At 42.6% G+C, this 22,445-nt stretch overlaps 1 protein-coding gene across 1 annotated transcript in view; it reads right to left on the bottom strand.

The window, feature by feature from the left end:
* Positions 1 to 21,932, bottom strand: part of SMAD3 (SMAD family member 3) — a 78,784-nt gene extending 56,852 nt beyond the window's left edge. Inside the window, exon 1 of the mRNA XM_072148707.1 lies at positions 21,510 to 21,932. Within this exon, the coding sequence (XP_072004808.1) occupies positions 21,510 to 21,715 (206 nt within the window). The 5' untranslated portion in view covers positions 21,716 to 21,932. The remainder of the gene's footprint in view (positions 1 to 21,509) is intronic.
* Between the last annotated feature and the right edge of the window lie 513 nt (positions 21,933 to 22,445).

Raw genomic sequence — 22,445 nt, 5'->3', positions numbered from 1 at the left:
GGAGGAGCTGAACTGTTTATACATAGTGTCCTATTTGCAGGCAGAATGTTATAGAGCAGGAGGAGCTGAACAGCTTCTACATAGGGGCACATTTACTTACCCGGTCCGGAGGATTTCCCAAAAGTGCATTGTCCGACGACAATAAGTGCAATAAGTTCCTGCGCCCGATTTCCTGCATGTGTCGCTTCCCCGATCAGGTCCAATGGAGTTCACCATCTTGCTCCCTGTGTATATAAGTGCATTGTGTGCGACACAATTTTAAAGTTAAATTCTGCGATTTGTCCGAAAACGTCGGATAAGTTGCGGTCCGCGGGACCCTTAGTAAATAAGCCCAATAGTGTCCAATTTGCAGGCAGAATGTTATAGAGCAGAAGGAACTGAGCAGACTGCACATGGTGTCCTACCAGCAGAAATCATATTATATAGCAGGAGGAGTAGATTGTACATCATTTCAAATCTGCAAGCTGAAATATATGTCCTACCCGATGACTGCCAGAATTCCCTGTGTAATTGTGCACATACAATAATCAATCACTGGGTATTATCCCTGGACTTCTGAGCGCATGGACCAGGGAGTTCAATAAAATATAATGCAGGGTCAACATCTGCAAAGAGTTTGTATGTTCTCTCTGTGTTTGCGTGGGTTTCCTCCGGGTCCTCTGGTTTCCTCCCACACTCCAAAACATACTGGTAGGTTGATTACATTGTAATCCCCATTGGGGACTGATTTGGCAAGTTCTGTGCAGGGCTGCGTAATCTGTGTGCGCTATATAAATAAAGGAATTATTATTATTATTATTATTAATGCAACTTTTTAACCAAAACTACCTAACAATTAGCTACTCTTGCTCTATAACATGCTTCATGTAGCCTACATTTTCAATGAAACTGGTTCCGTTTAAGGACTTTTTTTCTCCTGGTAATTTTTTCCTTGACTTTAGGATGAAAATACATTGCATGCATTCTTTTTCATCGCTCTCCTAGGGTAACTCCCTAGTGTCTCGGCCATGGAAACCAGTCTATCAATCCATCCTTGCAGCCAAACAGGCTCCAGACAGTCTCAATCAAAGTATCTTAGGTGCATTTTTAATTAACTATCCGTTCTGACATAATGGATAAGCGAGCCTCGTATACTGTCATATTTCTCGGCATTGCCATTAACAGGAAGGGTTAAGCTGTCTCTCTCCATAGTGCAGCTGGGAGTGGGTACTTACAGCGCAGCTCCGATTGTTTAATACAAGGCGATATTACAGGGGAAACCAAGGGGAATAGGATCCGATCTCAATCTAAATCAAGCGCTCCAGGATGCTGTTTCTATCAGTGAGGAGATCAAGCAGAATAATAACATTTCTCTCCTGTTACGTACAAGTAACTGCTGCTAATAAATTAATAAATTAAAATTAATGGTCGCTCAGTCCATTAAATCTTGTTAATTTTGTTTCTCCTATAACCCACAAGTTTACATTATAAAGACAATATTTTTTTTTCTTTAAATGATAATTTTAATTGGATCCCTGATGTGACAATCCCGCGTGTTATGGATTTCTTAATTTCTTTTCTTGATTTTTTTTTTTTTTTTTAAACACAAACATTAGTCATTAGTGTTATTAAGTGTAATGTCCCAGACTTCAATTTCTAACAATCAAAAAAAAACAAAAACACACAGTTAATGTTAAAGTCAATGGAAGCGAGAATGGATACAGACTATGAGCCACTCAGGTGTAAAAACTCAATGGTTCACTGCAAATTTTCTTCAGATTGCAGTGCAGGATAATTCAGCAAATGTGAGAATGAAATGATGTGCTCATACTCTTCTCTCAATGGTATCTATGCATTAACAACAAGACATCAGAGGGTAAAAGCCACATGGATTTTCTTCTGCAGCAAGACACAGGGCAATTAAAGGAAATCTACTATCAAAATGCATCATGCTAACCCAGGAACACTTACTCATAGATCCAGGCACTGTGACTGTGATAATCTTCTTATATGTGTTATCCATGCCCTTCTTCCTTCTAAAAACAACTTTTATAATTATTCTTAAGAGCCTAAAGGGCTCTGGGGGGGTGTTACCAGAGCCCCTGAGTGCTGAAAATTCACAGGCTGTTAAAATGAGCAGGACATGTCTCACCCAACTTGCTCTTCTCAGTGTAAAAGCCTGTGCGGCTGCAACACATAGGGGCCCTGGAAAAAACACCCCCAGAGCCCTTGAGACTTATTAGCATAATTATAAAAGTTGATTACTAGAAGAATGGAGGCCATGGATAACAAATATAAGAAGATTACCACAGTCACTGTGCCTGGATCTATGAGTAAGTGTCCCTGGTTTATCATGATGAATTTTGATGGTAAATTTCCTTTGAATACTGACATTAAAAAAATGAAAATCAAATCAACTATATTATCAACTATGTTATATATACAGTACAGCATTCCATGCGCAGAATTGCAACTGATCTCTTGGAATCAATTTAACTTAAAACCCTAAACTTTTAAGTTAAAATCTGTATATACCGCACACTATATGCATTAAAACCCTTGTATAGTTATAGTAAAGGGAACCTGTCATCAGGAACAAGCACAATAGCCCCCACTGAGAGCCCACCCACCAGTAAAATAGCTACCCAAACTTTTTTGCCTTATCTATCTTGGCTCCGCCCATCATCGTTTGGCTCCTCTTTCACAGTTTGGGTCAACCCATCGCATGGTGCGTGAAATGGTGAGAAGGTTTGCAGTTTCCCACACAGCGCTGACTGCTAAATGCACCATGCAGTGAGAGGGACATCATTCTGGTAAGGACAGCAAGAGGGCTTCCTGTCAGCTCAGGTCGAGATTTGAAGTGACAAAGAGCTGTCAATCAATAGGAGGCGGGGTTCACTGGCAGCCTGGAACAAACATGACTCTTCTCTTCAGAAACTGACACTGTGTCTACTCATTTGCATATCAGAAAAACAGCTGTAATTAAGGTACAGTGCCTCAGAGGCAGATCATTTTAGGTGATATGGGAAGGACTTTCAACCCTTTACCAGCAGATATTACTGGTGTAAGGGGCAAAATTCTGGTGACTACATTATTCCTCTACCAAGTTTGGTTTTCATCCGCTATCATGTGGATATCTGAGTTGTGGGGTCTCACTCTCATTTATTGATGGGACGGCAGATTTAACATGCATCCTGCCACTTCATTCAATAGTATTATGGGAGTCAGAAATTGCTACGCACAGTGCTCAGGTTTCTATGGCACTCCCATTCGCTGTCTACAAGAGTGCCGGAGATAAACTATCACTGTGCTTTGCAATTTCCAACCCGGAAGCGGTAAGAGGCATGCTTGACTTTCCAATCCAAACAAATGGTGAGGACAGAACCCCCTTTCTCATGATCGGTGAGGGCCCTAGTGGTCGGACACTCAACAATCAGATTGTGTATGGTAAAAGACAAATCAACTTAATACAAACCCTTTTACATTATCATCTATCTACCATTATATCATCTCAGATGACCGTAGATCTGGATGTCACTGGAATATCAATCTGAGGTTATATAATCTCTCATACTGCAGTCACATCCAGAGAAGCACTCTTATATTTGCTATTATATCATCTCTGATATTCAATTAACAACCAGAGCAGCTGTCTTATCCTTGCCATTAGATCATCTCTGATACTCCAGTCCCATTTAGAGCTGCAATAATCTATCTATTGTTAAATCATCTCAGATGACTGCAGCTGTGAATTTGACTGAAATATCAATCTTCCATTATATAATTTCTGATACTCATCAGAAATTACAACTGCAGTCTCATATCTGCATGTACTTCTTGAATTCTCTCATACAGGGACAGAGCAGTGGCAGATGGAGAGCTATCAGCACCTATGGGTGTCAGACACAAAGACGGCACCCCTCTGCAGGGGGATGTAGACAGAAACACCTCTTTCCTCCCTGGGCAGGGGACACATTCATATAATAACTTTTGGGGAAAAGGCTGACATGTGAACGCATGGTAAAAAAAAACACATATCAATATTTATGTTCTCTCCGTGTTTGCGTGGGTTTCCGCTGGGTCCTCTGGTTTCCTCCCACACTCCAGAACATACTGGTATGTTGATTAGATTATGAGCCCTATTGGGGACAGGGACTGATTTGGCTAGCTCTGTGCAGTGCTGTATAATCTGTGTGCGCTATATAAATAAAGGATTAGAATTATTATTATAGTGCCCCCAGGCAACACAAGGTACTAGAGCTAATATATTATATAAAACCTCAATAACCTTATCCAATCCCTTGCCACAGGAGTAACATGCTTCAAACACTGATAGGCTAAGTGGTATTTCCGGGGACCAAGAGGCATGGACTGGTAGGAGTCCTAAAAAACTTGGCAACAGGAAAGGCATTTTTAATTTTCCCTTGACAACCTCTTTAAAACATATTCCGAAAAACGAAATCTATGGGTGAAATAGGTAACATAACACCATTTCACAAAATACTCTTCACATCATCGAGAGATGACACGGCCCCTTCCACAGACTCTGTAATGTGAAATGGGATTCCATCATTTTCCATTCACTAACACTAATTACCGTAGTCACTTTGGTGAATTGCAGCAGCGGCAAAAATAAGTCACTAACTTAAGTTCTGTTAGAACCATAAACCCGGAGAGAATTCCTAAACCTTTTTTTCAACATGAAATGATTTCCCAGCACGATCTGAAAACTAAGCAATAGATCTTCTAAAATCTCCATCACATAGACATAGACAACCATCCAGCCTATAATACATACAGAATAAACTCTTCATACACATCCACACACAAAATATGGCTTCCGTCGCCGCCTAATTCCCTAAATTCCCTTCTATTTATTGACAGAACCCAAAGTCTAATGAGCGAGTACAAATTACCTCCAACAATTTCCACTATGACCACAGCTTCTATTACATAAATGCAGGATGAAATGCCTCAGAAACTGGTTATACAACACCTGGAGTCCAGCCAGGAGGAGCTGCCACATATCCACTCAAGGAAGAAGCCCTTCTATTTTTAATTTTTTTTTTGCACGTGGAAACTTTTGCAGGGGAACAAAGGGTTAAGCTGGAGCAGCGAGACCCCTGCTGTTTTCGAGTGGAGATTGAATAAACCGTCTGCAGCAATGTGATACCTGCGAGTGCCGCCTATTACCGTAAGCGGCCTCCTCCTCCTCAGACTAATTGTATTAATGCCTGGAGCTCTCACCCTGCTGCTGTCTGCACCTAATCTTACCCCGGCCACAAGGACCCAGGAAAATATCACAGGGGCAAACAGAATTCTAAAATTCAGAATTTCTTACCAGAAAACTTGCATCCTTGAGTCCTTCTATTTTTGCAAAAAATTTCATGTGACGGATGGCCGGCTCTGAGAGTCTGACAGTGTCATGTACAAGTGATATTCCAGCTGACTGACTCAGTGGCTGCGCTAAAATCCTGGGCTGGGTCCATCCAAAGTAACAACTACATGGATTTTTTTTTCTACCCCAAGACATCCTCTAATTAGTCACTGAAAAGTTGCTTCGATTTAAAGGGTAAAAATTCGATAATTTAAAGAAGTTATATAATTATTTTTTAAATCAAATTTTTACAGGTTTCACGATTTTTCATCAGATATGATTTAGTAGGAAGCTTCATTGTTAAAGGGGTTGTCCATTTTGATGAATTTCCGGACTCGGCTATCTCCGTTAGCTCAATAGACAATGAATGGATAAGCAGCAAGTCTGACCTGCTGTTCATTTAGGGTGAAATGGACTCCTGTTTATCCGATCCATGGGGTCTCACAACTGGGACCCCCCCCCAATCAGCAAGTTATCCCCTTAACTTGTTGTGACTGGACAACCCTTTCAAGAATTTGCTCATTTCTAATTCAGCCATTATACTGCAATGGTATCTGTGCCCTATGACATCAGTAACCTACTGTGTGTTAGGAAAAAGTATGGAGGCTGGTAAAATAGACCACGACTCCATAGGGTTGTAGTCTGTTACCATGGAGACATAAGTGCATTGAATTATATAAATATTATAACTGCATATCAAAATGGTCAAATTAGCCAGTTATAACTGTTTTCCCATTGGTCTGGCCATCTTTAGTACAGTTATAACTGGCCATAAAGTTGAAAAATATATTTTGGCCCAGTCCCATGTATATGTGTTAAGTTAAACTGAATGGATCATTGGAGAAGTGAGAAAGTAATTTGCAGATTCTAAACTCCCATAACATCCACCAATGGGGTGAGAGTATGGAGGATCCCATACACAATAGATTGTCATAATCATTGGGACTTCTTCCACCATTGTGCTACTATTTCACAACTGCCCTGGACCATCTTAATCCATACTTGGGTCACCCAGCTAACAGTTAAAAAGTGTTTTAATGCAAACTTTAGTAACTTGAGGCTGCAGTTGCTCCTCTTAAGTAATGATGAGGATTACGTGCAAGAATGTTTTACACTAAAGCAGCCTGGGGTGTATTAGGTTCAGTCACTCTTCTTACACAAGCATTTCACTTTTGTTGGTTGAAGAGGTTAGCCACTTTACTTCATGCTTTTTGTAATGCGTGGGTTTGTGTGTGTGTGTGGGGGGGGGGGATATTAGGTTATTTACCAATACACATCTAATAAAGAAGTTCTCCAGTCGTGACCAGTTAGGGCTTAACTTGCTGATCGGTGGGGGGTCTCAGTGATAGTACCCCCATGGATCTTGAGAAAGGGCGTCCATTCTACCCCTGTTGCGGTTGAGAAGAAAAGAGAATCCGGTTGCGCATGCGCCGACTGTTCTGTTCATGTCTATGGCGCTGACGGAGATAGCCAAGTGCAAACTACCTAATATCCTTCCCCCCACAGTTCCAGGAATGGCATCACCCGGAGAGCCTGTAAATCTACAATCAGTCAAATTGATGGTAGATGTTGTTTAAGTTCAATTTGTATGTAAGCCTAATTGTAACTCCAGACAAAATAATTTTTTGGCAATGTGAGAAATGGAACATGGGGAACAAGGATTCTAAATAAAACCTCATTACAGACACCTTACAGCTGATCATTGCTGCCTGGGACTAAAGTAACATCCAGAGAGCTTCACCAGAGGTCAAAGTGGCCATTGAGCTCCTTCTGTAACTAGGGGTTGTCTGTAAGTTGAATGTCCTTAACTCGGGAAGCACCTGTATTTGACTTCGGACCCCGATGCTGCAAAGTAACTGTGCAGGGCAGCTGTCATACATTCTGAACACTGACGCAACCATACATACACACAGGGAACCAGCATGAAGAACCACAGCGTTGTGTACTGTAGCTTTAATTGTTTTTCCACAAAGCAACTTCCTCAAAATCTTGCATGACTCTTTGATAAATGCAATGTATTACATGCAACCACATCCTTTCCATCTCCACAAAAAAAGAAGGATCTGCCAATGAGTGTCACGGCATCCTGACATCGATTCGGGGGGTGCCTGCTGAGGCTTGTGCAGCACAGGTTACTATTATGCATAAACTTTTAATCCAGTTTATTAAACAAATTCAAACTTTTGGGACATACAAGTGTAGGTACCCAGGAGCGGTGAGATGCCTGGGCTGAGTACACAGAAGTAGCTGTGTGTGCACCACTCCCTGCGCACAGATTCCTAAGTCACATGGTTTGTGGTTAAAGAGGAAAACTATTTATTGCCTGAGCAATGGAAAGAAGCTTCTGTTGGGGAAACTCAAACCAACCACAATCCTGCTCTGCTATTTGGGGTGCATCTGCTAGGATATCAGTGAAACGTGACTTTGGAGTCCTCCATCACCTCCAAACAAAGGGAAGACGCATTCCGGAATACTACACTACGGTTCCTTGGCATGGGGCAATTCTAGTCTCCAATGTGTGACTGAAAGTGGGGGAAGAATCAGGGAAACACAGAGAGCTGGACTGCCGCTCTCCAAAGCTCCAGTCACTGCAATCACTGGCGGGTGGCAGCACCCTGGGGGTTATTTATCAATACTGAATCCCAGCATACAAGCCATAACTTGCCATAAAGTGTGACTAATTCCCCATCTACTCTACAATGGTGAGGAGGAGGCGGCACTGGGCCATGATATAGGCCGGGGCACGACTAGCGATAGCCTGGTCCAGTTTCAGGGTCCAGTAGTCCCCGGAGTATCATGATATACCCAGCATTGCCGAGGGGCAGGACCAATATTTTACTCCTTGATAAATTCGCCCCCATGCAGTTCTATACGTAACTGGAAGTTTAATCCCATAAATCTACAGGTGGCCGTTTCTGCACAGTAAGTGCTTAGACTTCTGCAAACCCTGAGATGAATGAGACCCATGGGAGAACAGTATTTGTTATATATGGGGAAGGGTCTTACATATAAATTCACCCACTGAAAGCATTTACAATTTTGCCTTATTATGTTGTCCATATTTGGATGCAAGACATGCCGGTCTCTACTTCAGAGGAATCCACCATCTAATTTCCCAATCACACACACAACAAGCCATTAAATCACTTCGGACCACAAGGATAATCGACACATTTAAGTGGAAAACATAAAACCCCAGACGGCCACACATATCGTCCATTACCAGCTTAGCACAAAAGCAGCTCAAATATTATCCCATCCCTGTTGGCATCATGCAGGGTTTTGTTACCGTCCTCAAACGGTTATTATTGCAAGAATTCTGGTGTATGTTCTGCAAAATCTTTTTTTACTGAGTAGTCTGATCAAGGGGGTGTAGTCAACAAAAAATAGTCCCCCGCCCTAGCGGCGCCTAGATTAGACCAACTAAAAAGAGGTCTAAATTAGGAACAGCAAGTCTTATACTGGACAGAATTTATCACAGTGATAAATCCGGGTCACAATTACTAAGAACAGTGCAAACCGCACCGTGTCATGTGCAGAGGGTGGTAGATTCAGGATTTCTGGCGCCTGTTCTTCATGAATCTGGCGATCCCTGCACTTCCCTGACAGAGTGCACAAACTTTGTTTGGTAACATGGATGGAATTCTGTCTGACTTTGCATGATAAATCTGGCGCACGGTCCGAATGAGCACTGGAACGCCCCCTAATTTATGTTGCATGATGACTGGTACAGCTGCACTACAAAAGGGTCACGTGCAACACAATTGTGGTGCAGACACTTATTAAATACCTGTGCAAGCAGTTTGCACCTAAAAGAACATGCAAAGTCCGACAGAAAACTGGCGCACGGCCCTTAATAAATGTGCCCCACAGTGATAAATTCCCCCTTTGTGTTATAGTAAAATCCAGGCGTCCTTCACACAGAGTAGGACATACAGGCGGTCCCCTACTTAAGGACATCCAACTTACAGACGACCCCTAGTTACAGACGGACCCCTCTCCCCACTGTGACCTCTGGTGAAGCTCTTCGGATGCTTTACTTTAGTGCCAGGCTGCAATGATCAACTGTAAGGTGTCTGTTATGAAGCTTTATGGATAATCCTTGGTCCCTTTACAGCAAAAAATGTTGAAACTCCACTTGACACTGGGGCAAAAAATTTTTTTGTCTGGATCTACCATTATAAAATATACAGCTCTGACTTACATACAAATTCAACTTAAGAACAAACCATTGGAACCTATCTTGTACGTAACCCGGGGACTGCCTGTACTGTACTTTTTAACAGGTCACACAGGGCACGATTCCTTGAAAAGTATTGCACTTAGAGCATCTGTTCAAAAAACTGCATGCCCCCTGCCTAACTAAATCCAATAGCTAACGGCACAGGTGGCTGATTGTGACGTGGAAAAACCTTTGTGTTATTGAGTATCACATTTTTTTTCTGTGTGTATTGTATGTGGATTTGTGTTAGGAGTTATCACATTTTTTTTATGTGTGTGTCGTATGTGGATTTGTGTTTTTGATGCAGATTTGCCTGTGGTTTTAACTCCTTCCCCCCCCCCCCATCTGTGATCTGATGTAATTACCATGAAAAATCTAGATCAACACAAAAGTCTGTTTGCGGATTTCATGAGGATTTTTACAAAATTAGCAAAATCAAGGCAAAAGAGTTACATGATCCAATTAATAATGCATTGTACAAAATTTTGTGCTACTGCATAAAACAGCAGAATTTTTGCAGGAAACTGAAAATAATATGCAACATGGCTGTGGTCATGTGGAGCTTCAGAGTTGCAGTTGCATGCTTTATCCTTCCTTTGCCGAACACCTGTCAGGGAAGAGTAGCAAAGATCCTAAAAAGAAAACTATATGATAACTTTCTGATACCCTTAACCCCTACGGGACGCAGCCTCTTTTGGCCTTAAGGACGCGGCCCCATTCTTCAAATCTGACCTGTGTCACTATAAGTGGTTATAGTTTTGGAACGCTATGAGATATCCAGGGGATTTTGAGATTGTTTTCTCGTCACACATTGTACTTCAAATTAGTTCAAAAATTTGGATGAAATCTTTTGTGTTTAGTTATGAAAAAAGACAAAATTTGGCAAAAATTTGGAAAAATTCTTTATTTTCAACGTTCTAAATTCTCTACTTTTGATGCAGATAGTCATAGCTCCCAAATAAATTCATAACTTACATTTCCCAAGTGTCTGCTTTATGCTGGCATGGTTTTTTAAGATTCCACATATTTTACTAGAATGTTCTGAGGCTCAGAATTTAGGTATCATTTTTCACATTTTTTGTAAAATCACCAAAACCTGTATTTAGATGGACCTGCTCAACTTCTAATTGACACTGAGTGGCCTAAATAATAGTGAGACTCGTAAATTACCCCATTGTGGAAACTACACACCTCAACGTATGAAAAACCACTTTTAAGAAGTTTGTTAACGCTTTACGTGTTTTATAGGGGTTAAAACAAAATGGAGGTGCAGTCTCCAAATTGTAATATTTTTTCACAATACACCCATTTTGGGTGGAAAATTAAACATTTACAATGGATTAAATGAATAAAGGCTCCACAAAGTTTGTTACCCAATCTCTCCCGAGTACACGGATACCCCATATGTGGTGGTAACCTGCTGTATGGGCGCACGGCCGGGCATAGAAGGGAAGGAGGCGCCATCCAGATCAGATTTGCTATGTCACATTGTACAGGCTATAATTTTTTTCTTTTTTTTATTGTGGACCTATAGGGGCTTATTTATTTTGCCACATGAGATGCACTTTTCTGGTACGTAATTTGGGGGAATCTATAGGCTAATTGGTGAGATTTTATTAACTCTTTGTTGGTGGAGGAAATGAAAATCATCACTTTTCAGGAAGATTTTTATGGGTTTTTTTTTTTGGCTGTTTACCATACCATAAAAATAGTATATTATTTTTATTCTATGGGTCGCCACGATTACAAAAAGACCTCATTTATATAGATTTTTTATTTTTTTCCCATTTTTATTGCATAAAAAGTAATTTGGCAAAAATGTTGTTAATTTTAGCATCACCGTCTTTCATATGCATAACTTTTTTATTTTTCGCCTCACAAATCTGTTTAAGGGCTTATTTTTTGCGAGAAGGATTGTTCTTTTTAGTGGTCTTATTTTAGAGTGCATAACATTTTTTAAATCCCTTTTTAGAGCATTTTTATAGGGTATTAATTGAAAATGATCTTTTTTCTGGAGCTTTTTTTTGTTTTGTTTTTTACGGGGTTCACTTTGCGGATCTAATAACGATTCTGTTTTATTATGCAGATTGTTACGGACGCAGGGATACCAAATATGTGGGGGTTTGTGTATTTTATTCAATTGTACTGAATAAAAACCAATTTGGAGAAAATCTTATTCATTTTAGCATCACCATCTTTTCATATGTATAACTTTTTTCTTTTTCGGCTGACAAATCTGGTTAGGGGCTTATTTTTTGCGAGAAGAGTTGTTCTTTTTAGTGGGCTTATTTTGGAGTGCATAACATTTTTTAAATTACTTTTTAGAGCATTTTTTTATAGGGTATTAATTAAAAATTATCTTTTTTCGGAACGTTTTTGCGTTTTTTTTCTACGGCATGTACCGTGCGGGTCCAGTAACGATTCTGTTTTATTATACAGATTGTTACGGACGCGGCAATACCAAATATGCGGGGTTTTTTGTGTTTTTGTGTTTTTTATACTTTATTAAGTGTTTTTATGGGAAAGTGACATTTTAGGGGCTTATATTTTTATGTATTTATTTTTTATTTATTATAATGTGTAGTGTTAAGTGTTTTTGCATATTTTTACTTATACATACTTGAACTTAAACCAGTGATGCTCTGATCACTGGTTTAAGTTCAATACACTGCTCTACAATACTATTTTATTGTAGAGCAGTGTAAACTGTCTGAGCAAGCTTGCGCATGCTCAGACAGTTTACAGTCAGACCCGGAAGGGGTCTGGCTGCCATGGAGACCGGGCAGCTCCGGGGCACATGCCAGTCCTCGGAGCTGCCCAGAAGTGGATCGGATCCCCCGGTAAGCGGCACGGGGGATCCGATCCACAGCGCAAACACCCTTACACGCCGCGGTCATGTTTGACCGCGGCGTGTAAGGGGTTAACACCCGCGATCGGAGCCGGCTCCGATCGCGGGTGTTAGCGCAGGCTGTCAGCTGTACTAGACAGCTGACAGCCGCTGCTTCTGGTACCGGCTCCGTTCGTGAGCCGGTGCCAGAAGCAGGACGTTATAGAACGTCCCCGTGCGCTAAGCATCTAGCCCCGGGGACGTACTATAACGTCCTGGTGCGCCTAGGGGTTAAAGAAGATATACCCTTATTCTCTTGATCTACAGGCGGTCCCCTACTAATAAACATGCAACTTACAGACAAACCCCTAGTTACAAACAGACCTCTGGATGTTGGTAATTTACTGTACTTAACAGTTATCACAGGTGTCAGCAATTTAGATTTATTATTAATCCTGGTTCTTATGACAATCCAAAAGTTTTAAAATCCAATTGTCACAAAGAACAAAAAATTTTTGGCTGGGATTACAATTATAAAATATACAGTTCTGAAAGAACCTATCTTGTACGTAACCCGTAACTGCGTGTATTGAGTCAGCCTTTACACCCTGCAACTTTTGGGATACATTAAAAAATGGTGTTTCTGTTGCACCAATTACTAGCAACTTAGAGTGATGCCACACATTGCGTTTTGAACCCATTTTTGGTCCGTTTTTAAGCAGTCCGTTAAAAAACGCATGCCTTAAAAAACCCATCCGTTTTTGACAGGTTTTACCAATCATCTTAATTAGAAGTGGTCAAAAACTGATGCGTTTTCAAAAAACGCATGCATTTTTTTGGACGGACCGCTGAACGGGTTCAAAATGCCATGTGTGGCATCACCCTAAACTGAAGACACTTTGAAAGGTGTCGATTCAACGATTGTGTCCACGTTGTCTTCCAAGGAATAAGAGAATTTTTACACCCAACAAGTTTTTGTGGGAAAAAGTAGCAAAATTTTTGTGCAGTTTGAGCCTGAATAAAAAAACACTATGAGAAAACTAAAGGTAGTATGGACTTCTTTCTACTAGATCCAATCCTAATTTTAGCTCAAGAACTTGCCCAAAAACTGCAGTGGTGCTTTTTCTGAAAAAATGCTGAAGCCACCCTAAAAAAATCTATCGAGTTATCCTCTCTTTACTGTATAATTTCCACTACCCTTCTGAAGGTCACAGAAACTGAACCCAGAGTTAACCCTAGACCGAATTTAGTAAGCAAGTAACTTCCTTTCCATAGCAGAGAACGGTTTGTATTTGCAATTCTGGAACTAAACCAAACCAATCTGTACATTTCCATCTAAACGCTGCCCCATTAACCCTTTGCTCAGGGACTGATGATCATTAAGTGAAAAACTCTATGTTTTCATTTGCAAAAAAACGTCCGCATTTGCTCTCGCTTTTCCACATTTAGAGTTGAAAATTTGCTTTCTGAGCGGAGAAGTGCAGCTGCGGGAGGCAATAAAAGGGAACACATCGAGGCGGCTGCTCCTCGCCCCCTCTGCACTACGAGGGATTCGTAGTGAGAATAACATCTGCATATACAGAAATCCACATGTACAGATGGTTATCATTAATTGAAACGGGGCTCTTATATTGCAACCTGATACAACAGGATGGGGGGTTTAACAAGGCTGCAATTATACTGAATTTAAACATCGAAAAAAAAGTGCAGCCTCCAACTTGTTATGGCAAATCCTCAGGAGGCAGGGAAATCTATGCAGATAATCCACACTCGCTGGTGTGAACAGACGCGAAGCAGAGCCGGCTGTTGTGCTGCGCAGTATGTGGGTGACAGTAAATACGGCTTTAGTACCATTACCACTAGGGAAAGTTTCTATAGTTAGAAGCCGGGGAGTCAAGCCACAGGATGACCACAAACCCTCTGCTGTGTCATTACAGAATCTTCTTATAAAGACTCATTCACCACGATAAATGTGATGACGTATTTATGTTATAGGTGAGGCCCACATTCAACCAGAACTATAGAAATTTCCAGAATTGTTGTATGTTGACCTTACCTCTCGTAGCTCCGGCAACTTGTAGTCAGAAATCCTCACTAATGCGGTGCTTTAGAGGAGCCCTGGGGTCGTGAAAGCGATCTGTACACACGAAGGGGTAGTGTGTGAATAGCCACTGACGCCGCTCAAATTTAAAGGGTTAATCCAGAATTACAAAAACAAGGCTACCAGGAGCGTAACCACAGGGGAGCAGCCACAGCAGCTGCTAAGGGGCCCCTTAGTATCAGTGGGCCCCCGCATCTGGAATATTGTCTCTGTATGGTGATGTGTACATGCTCTATATGTGTGTGCATTTGTGATGTGTATATGCTGTATGTCTGTGTATATGTGTCTATAGGCTGTCCCAGGGTCAACATCTGCAAAGAGTTTGTATGTTCTCTCCCTGTTTGCGTGGGTTTCCTCCAGGTCCTCCGGTTTCCTCCCACACTCCAAAACCCAAGTGAATGGGTCTAGGAAGCAATAAAATAGCCTGGAAGAGCAGCCATGTGAGCAGCCATGTTTTTCTAAACCTAAATGACCCTCATAAGTAACTTCCTGTTCAGTGATCCTGTTAAGTGGCTGTTCCTAAGATGATAGGATTGGGGATGAATACCTGATGGCATGGTCCGACAGTCGCGTCGATCCTAGTAATGCTGGCAGATTTGAAGAACTTACAGTCCTCAGTTCTGCTATATAATCATCATCATAACATGTCTCATTCAGTCCCACCCATTGGCAATGATGCCCACGATTGGAGTTATGTTTTATGGGTGCATAATCAGCTTCAAGACAAATACCAGCGTAATATGCTGCGTTGCCCCTACTGTAGAGGTCACCACCCTTTCTCCAACCTATTTTTGGGTCAGAAGCAGACGACAACAACAACACACCCAGTCGGGAGGTCAGTGACCTCTTTACGACATAAATGTTTGGTGCGTAGCAAATGCCATGCTCCAGACTTCCAGGATGCCTTCCCTCCCAGCCGTCCTCAGTTCATGGAGAGGAGTCACTCCACATTCATCACTCAACACTTTTCTGATGAATTGTGTATCCGTCTGATTTGCATTCAGCCGCCATGAAAGTATCTGTTATGTACGAAGCAGATCTACTTATAGACGGTGTGGGGCTTGCTAGATCCATTTTCACTATATTGCACAATTTATGTGCAAAGACAACAACTATGTTTTCCTACTACTGTTATCCTACCTGGGTCTCCAGCACTAGGACTAAGGCTGTGCATTTCCACTGTATAGCGGTGAGAACAGCTGATTGGTAGCGGTTGAAGGAAGGGTCGGAGATGCTCTGCGGGGCCTAGGGCTCTAACCCAACCATAGGTGCTAGTAGTTGGTCCCCATAATCGCACAAGACCATCCTTGTCTGATACTGGTGTAGAAAGAGATTATATTGATAACTATGATATGATGATCACAATATAAAGTCCTGCTCGCAGGTAGGTTACAGATAAGTCCTATCTCTCCACTATGCATGAAGTAGTAGTAGATGCAGAAGTTATCTCAGATAGTTCAGTAACAGGACAGTCAATTGCTTAACACCACCAGGAACATGGTAGGAAGTGCCGCTTATCAATGGGGGCGGCTTATCCAGTAAACATCAGTGAGTCATGGTGTGACGCGTTCATGGACATGAGTTAGCACATCTGGGCACGGCTCACACCTGTGTCTATCACCACGGCCGCTCCCTGCGACACTCACACGCCGCCCTATCCACACGACCAGTGAGTATAAACAAATCCAGGAATGAGACAGTGACACATACCGTGAAATACAATATCCGATATGCCGGTGAATGAGCAAAGAGTAAACAGATAATTACACAGCCAGAGCCAAAGGTGCAGCATGTGTGACCGGCTGCCAACTCCTACTTGTAAACAATAGCAGCAGTCTATACTGTCCCAGGCACATCCATGCCCGCTGTGCAGACGCATGGCACCACCACTCTATACAACTGTCTACAGGTATGGGGAGAGAATTAAACAATGTGTTGGGCATATCAGCAAGAAAGCTTAGCGAAAATTAAAGGTCCACATCATTCCCAAAAAGCTGAAGACGCCAAGTACAAAGCCAAGTCATTCTGTTCACTATATTTAAAAAAAAGAAAAAAAAAATTATAATAAAAAAAGAATGCAATGAATCCTGCCAGGGAACCTTCATCAAAGAAGAATTGCTTTTTATTTCCTGTTGATGTAGTAGTATAGGGGCTTCTTTTGTGTGGGGTAAGCTGTAGTTTTTATTGGCAAAAATGACTGTGTATGTATAACTTTTCACATTTTTGGGGGGCAACATGTAAAATGACAATTTTGTTTTTATGTATTTACAGTGTAGGAAAAATAGCACAGTATTTTAATCATTTTGAAATTTTTTAGCTACAGATTGGGGCTAATTGGGGCCCCGCGGGCCGCCCTTTCGTCTAACATCCCGACGATTTCCATTTTTTGCGCCGTTGGGGCAGGGATTTAAAAGGGGTTTTTGGCGCACGCGATCGGATTTTGGCGTAATCGCGCCAGCTTTCATGCGACACAAATCGGGGGGCGGGCCGTTGGACGATCCGACGGATTCGGACAAACCGCAGGATTTAACTTCAAAATTGCAAGCCAAGCCAAGCACTTACAAGAACCAGGAAGAAGAAGGTGAACTTTGGCGGACCTGAGCGGGGAAGTGACACATGCGCACGATCTTCATGAATTGCGGCAGAGTTCATCCTCGTCAAACAGTCCGGATGGGGGATCGCTCAGGGACCGGGTAAGTAAATGTGCCCCAATATGTTTGTGCTTTAATATGATATTACTACAAGTAAAATCCTCTAATCACTACTCGGCTTTCCACTACAGAAGTAAGGGCTTATATAGTCAGCACCCAGCAGTGATGGCATGGGCACATCCACTGTGTGTAATCTGTAGGCGCCATATAAATAAATTATTATTATTATGAATTATTATTATTATTATGCCATCACATCGCTGTGTCATAAAAATATGGTGATTTGCTGAAATGATCTACTATTCTGGTAAAGCCCAGGAAATGTTGACAGTCCAACAGTATCAATTTAATTCTCGAAAAGCTGATGATAGGTTCCCTTTTAACCCCTTTATGTATTTAGCCATGGAATTTTACTTCACATAAGATAATAGTTTTAAGTCTTCTGGATTTTACTGTTCTTTTATTGAACAATTGTGGCAGCTTTACATACGTATATAGCTTCCATAAGATCATATACAAGTGTGAATGTATATAAATATGTACAGCGAGGTTAAACCCCAGTGCAGGGAATTAGTGGTCCCTTTAAGGCCTCAATCTGTTCTGAATTCTAGGATTCATATTGTGGCCCACATCAAAAGCATGACATAAGTCTCTATAATATGCACACATGGCCTTTCCTAGAAAACGTATTGCAGATACAAATCCTCCAGACAGACAAGAAGCCAGGAGTTACAGCATTATATCAGCGCTTCAGCCCCTTCATTTAATGGATCTGCAGCAATCCGAAAGTGATTGCATATTGTAGTGATGGGAATACCCCTATGGTGACACAATAATATCTTGAACTCTGTAGCTAATCTGCTATATTATTGTATCAACAGGATTTCATTTACAGATGAAAACAGATGAAGTTTAGCACTTTTAAGAAAGTTCTGTGCCCATTCCCTGCCAGCGGCTGTATTAGGTGATTTATGCCCTAGATAACTGGAGGCCATGTGAACCAGATGACATAACTACTGTGTATTTAGAAGCAAGAAATTCCTTCAATTGGATTATACCTTCAGTGAATAATGGCTCAAATCCAGCTTTACTACGTTACTATTCTGAGCAGTGAGTCCGGCCGCCCCCTATACATGTACTCGCATGCCCTCCATGCTGGGGACACTCCCGTTATGTGCCTCCCTCGCAAAAATAATGCAAAAACTGGAATAATAGTCACCCACATTCTGGGTTTTATGTCACTTGCCAATTCATATAACTTTCCCCCAGCATATATGAAGGGGAAAGGGGGCTGCAAACCAAAATTGCAAAAATTTGCCAACTTTCAGAAGTTCCCATAATATCTTTGATGCTTATCAAATATGTCCACAGACCTAATGTACATATCAAATCAACAGCAGGGGTCATTTGGGTACAGTCCCCTAAACAGACTAAAAGAGAAGCCATCACTTTTACTGATTCCTTTCCCAAATGTAAGGGAATGTTACCCGCCCAACCAGGAGGGCAGAGATGAAAGTTAAGAAACAATATCACATGTCCTATCCGCCAATTACGACGCTTATAGCCCAAACCACCCTGGTTATACCCCCAATAGGTAAGAACCAATTGTCAATGTTATAATTTGTCAAAATTTTCTAACAATGGCACAATGCTCAGCTTTAGGAAAAATAGATGCCCCAGAATTGTTACATTATAAGCTCTAGAACTACAGGCAGTCCCCGGGTTACGTACAAGATAGGGACTGGAGGGTTGTCCTTAAGTTGAATTTGTATGTAAGTCGGGTTGCTAGTAACTAAGGATGCATTAGCTGGTGCGATCTCACGCTTCCTTAGTTACCTGGAATCTCCGGCTTCTAGTGCACTGGCTGGTAACTAAGGAAGCGTGAGAGCGCACCAGCTAATGCATCCTTAGTTACCTGAACCCCCGATACTGCCGGCAATTACTTACTTTATACATCGGCAATGGATTGTGCTCCCCGTCACCTCCATGGCCCGCTCCAGCCTCTCGCTCCGCCCAACGATCCCCGTCACCTCCACGGCCCGCCCAATGAGGAGGTGCAGCGCTATTGAAACCCGGAAGTGGACTGCGCATGCGCGGGGTGCCGAGTGCCCCGTTCGTATCTACGGGTTGTCCGTAACTCGAAACGCCGTAAGTCGGGGACTGCCTGTATTAGAAGTAGGAGAGGTGATAGCACCCCATTCCTATATGAAAGGAAGAAGAAGACCGAACCCTTGTCCAATAGGGGGTCATGATTTAATTAACATGTCCTTTTTGCTGCCTTAAAAACTCTTAGAAATATCTTAAAGCCTTAAGAAGTAAAGGAAATCTACCATCAAAATGCAGCATGATAAATCAGAAGCACTTACTCATAGATACAAACACTGTGACAGTGGTAATCTTCTTATATTTATTATCCATATTTGTGTATTCCTTCTAAAATAAACCTTTAAAAATGCTTTTGAGCCACAAGGGCTCTTGGGGACGTTATCTGAGCCCCTCCATGCTATAGCTTCACAAACTGTTACACTGCAAAGAAGCTATCGCACCAAGGGCCTCTAGTAACAGCTCCAGAGCCCTTCTGGCTCATTGGTTGATTTTAGAAGGAAGGAGGCCATGAATAGCAAATGCAGGAAGATTACCCCAGTGACAGTGTGTGGATCTATGAGTAAGTGGCCCTGGTTTATCATGATGGATTTTGATGGTAAATTTACTTTAAAGAAAAGGTGCAGACAGAAAATAATGCATCAATGCATTGACTAGAGAAAACCGAAAGTGTGGAAATGCAGAGGTCATTGTTGGTAGATCTGGGGTCTTATTTTACAGTTCTAGTCCATGGGTGACTGATGCCCCTGTATGGTCCCTGTCAAAAGACTTTAGTGAAATTTACCTAATGGGTGTGTAATAGACACCAACAGAGCCCCAAACTCCCTAATAACTACCATGAGGTCCACTGGCCTTACATTGCAGGCTTTATTATCCATGATTTAAAACAGAATAATGGAGCAGGATTCTCCATTAACTTTGTGTTTACCTTAAAAAAAGAGGCCATAATGATTACGTGAGAAGCCTAAGACATCTGTCACTAGAGCCTATAATGACTTCTATAGCATACTAGTGAGTACAGCCACATGAGATGGAACCATCGCTGGTTTTCCAAGATTTGTCAGAAATTCTGCTATGTTTATTGTGAGGCAGATTTCATATTGTCATCACTGCACTGCACAAGACCCAATCACACTCTGTAAATTTCGGCATCGCAGGTCCTTTTTTTCTGCAGCGTGATAAGATTTTTAGATTTTCTGTTCAGGATTTGTGTTTTTAGATAATATGTTAGGACTACATGTACACGATAGAGCGCTGATCGCGGCCTGCAGACAACAGCTCTGTGGTCCGTTTTTGCGGTCCGAGTGTTATCAGTGTGTGATCCATTCCCGAGTTGTTTGTCCACACTAACGCTCCGTATGTCATCTGTTTTTACAGATCTGTACCAAAAACATCAGTCACTAGCTTTTCCCAAAGCCTTTAATGGTGACATTATTGTGTTAAAGTGTTTCTCCATTGACATGCATGTTGGCCACTATCCACAGGATAAGGGCTAACTTACTGAGCTCAGCAAAGGGACCCCCACAGATCATGAGAACCGGGGGGTGGAGGAGGAGGGGGGGGGTTGTACCCCTGTCGTAGCCCAAGATGAATGCGATAGATGCTCTACTGTCTATAGTGCAGCCCAGTCGACTGGCTGCTCTCTACATCTCGGGCAACAATGGGGGAACAACGGACCCCCCGGTTCTCATGATCTGTGGGGGACCCATCACTGAGACCCTTATAGACCAGCGACTCTCTTCATCTCGGGCTACAACAGACCCCCATTTCCGTGACCTGTGGGGGTCCTTTCACCGATACCCCATTGATCATGTCACTAGGGAACCCCTTAAAATAGCAACTGATCCGCAAACAAGAACTGCATGCGGATGACACCTGTGTGACATCCACACGTCCCCATAGACTTCTAGGGCCACAAACATTGACAGGAATAGTGCCTGCTCTGCGTTTTCTAGAGCCTACACACGGACCCGCAACAAACTCGCTCATGTGTATCGGTCCATTGAAATGAATGTGTCATCCGCCAAAAACGGATAGAACGCGGGTGACAACAATGTTCATGAGTGTGAGAAAAGTTAACAATGTTTCAGCACTCCAGGACACATGTAGCAGTGTATGAGAAATACAGGGGGCCCCCACACAACACAAGCCCCCTATACACCGTGCCGGTGTTGGCGTGTGCCCCCTGTAGGACATGTGACTGTCACACAGCAGGTGTGGGGGCAGCAGACAGGGGTGGCAGCCCTCACCTGGGGATGGTGATGCACTTGGTGCTGATGCTCTGGGTAGCCAGGGCTTTCTCCAGCTCGTCCAGCTGTCCAGTCTTCTTCAGCTTCTTCACCAGGGACTTGACCGCCTTCTCACACCACTTCTCCTCCTGGCCATTCTGCTCTCCTTTCTTCCAGCCCAGCAGTCTCTTTACAATTGGGGGAGTGAAGGGCAGGATGGAGGACATGGCAGCCCCCCTGTAGGAAAAGATGCAGAGTAGGAAGAGTGGGCAGTAGTGCGCGGAGGGGGCTGCCTGTCACACTGGTGTCACCCGTCTACCTGCCGCGCATAGCCCGCACTTCTCCCCGCTCTCTGACTATAATTCTCTTCTATACTAACTTTTTCATCCCCCTCCGTCCGAGCCGCGTCACCTCCCCTCCCTCACAGGGTATTCCTCCGCCCCTGCTGGCACCGGTCACTCCCACCTTGTCCCGCAAACACCCCTGTAGCCCCGCCCGCCCGGTGACGTCACGTCCATTGGAAAGCATTGAAGGCCAGAGGCTACGAAATGTGGCGGGGCGGGGCGGAGGATGAATGACGCGGCCGGCTAGATTAATGCGCCTGGTGACGCGGCTGTCTGTCTCCCTTGCGTGGGTGAGAAACTGGTTGCAGCTTATGATTTACTACTTACAGTCATAGCAGGAGCACTTACCACCCTGTGTCAGGAGCTGCTGCACCAGTTTTATTTAAAAAATGGGAGGGTCTTATGGTAAAACACTGCAAATAAACCAGTAATAATATTCTTTATATATACAGTAAATAGAGTGTAGAGGTAGTATCTGACCCCAGTGCAGGGCCTGGGGAGACCCAATATTATAAGTGGCCCCTGATATTCGGGGTCTGTACACATAACCCCAACCCCCCCCCCCCCTCTGCCCTCTCTCTAGAACTAATATAAAATATAGAAAAAATAAAAA

This window comes from Engystomops pustulosus, chromosome 4 (assembly GCF_040894005.1).
Source record: "Engystomops pustulosus chromosome 4, aEngPut4.maternal, whole genome shotgun sequence".
Classification (NCBI taxonomy): Eukaryota; Metazoa; Chordata; class Amphibia; order Anura; family Leptodactylidae; genus Engystomops; species Engystomops pustulosus.
This window is presented reverse-complemented; position numbering and strand designations above follow the sequence as displayed.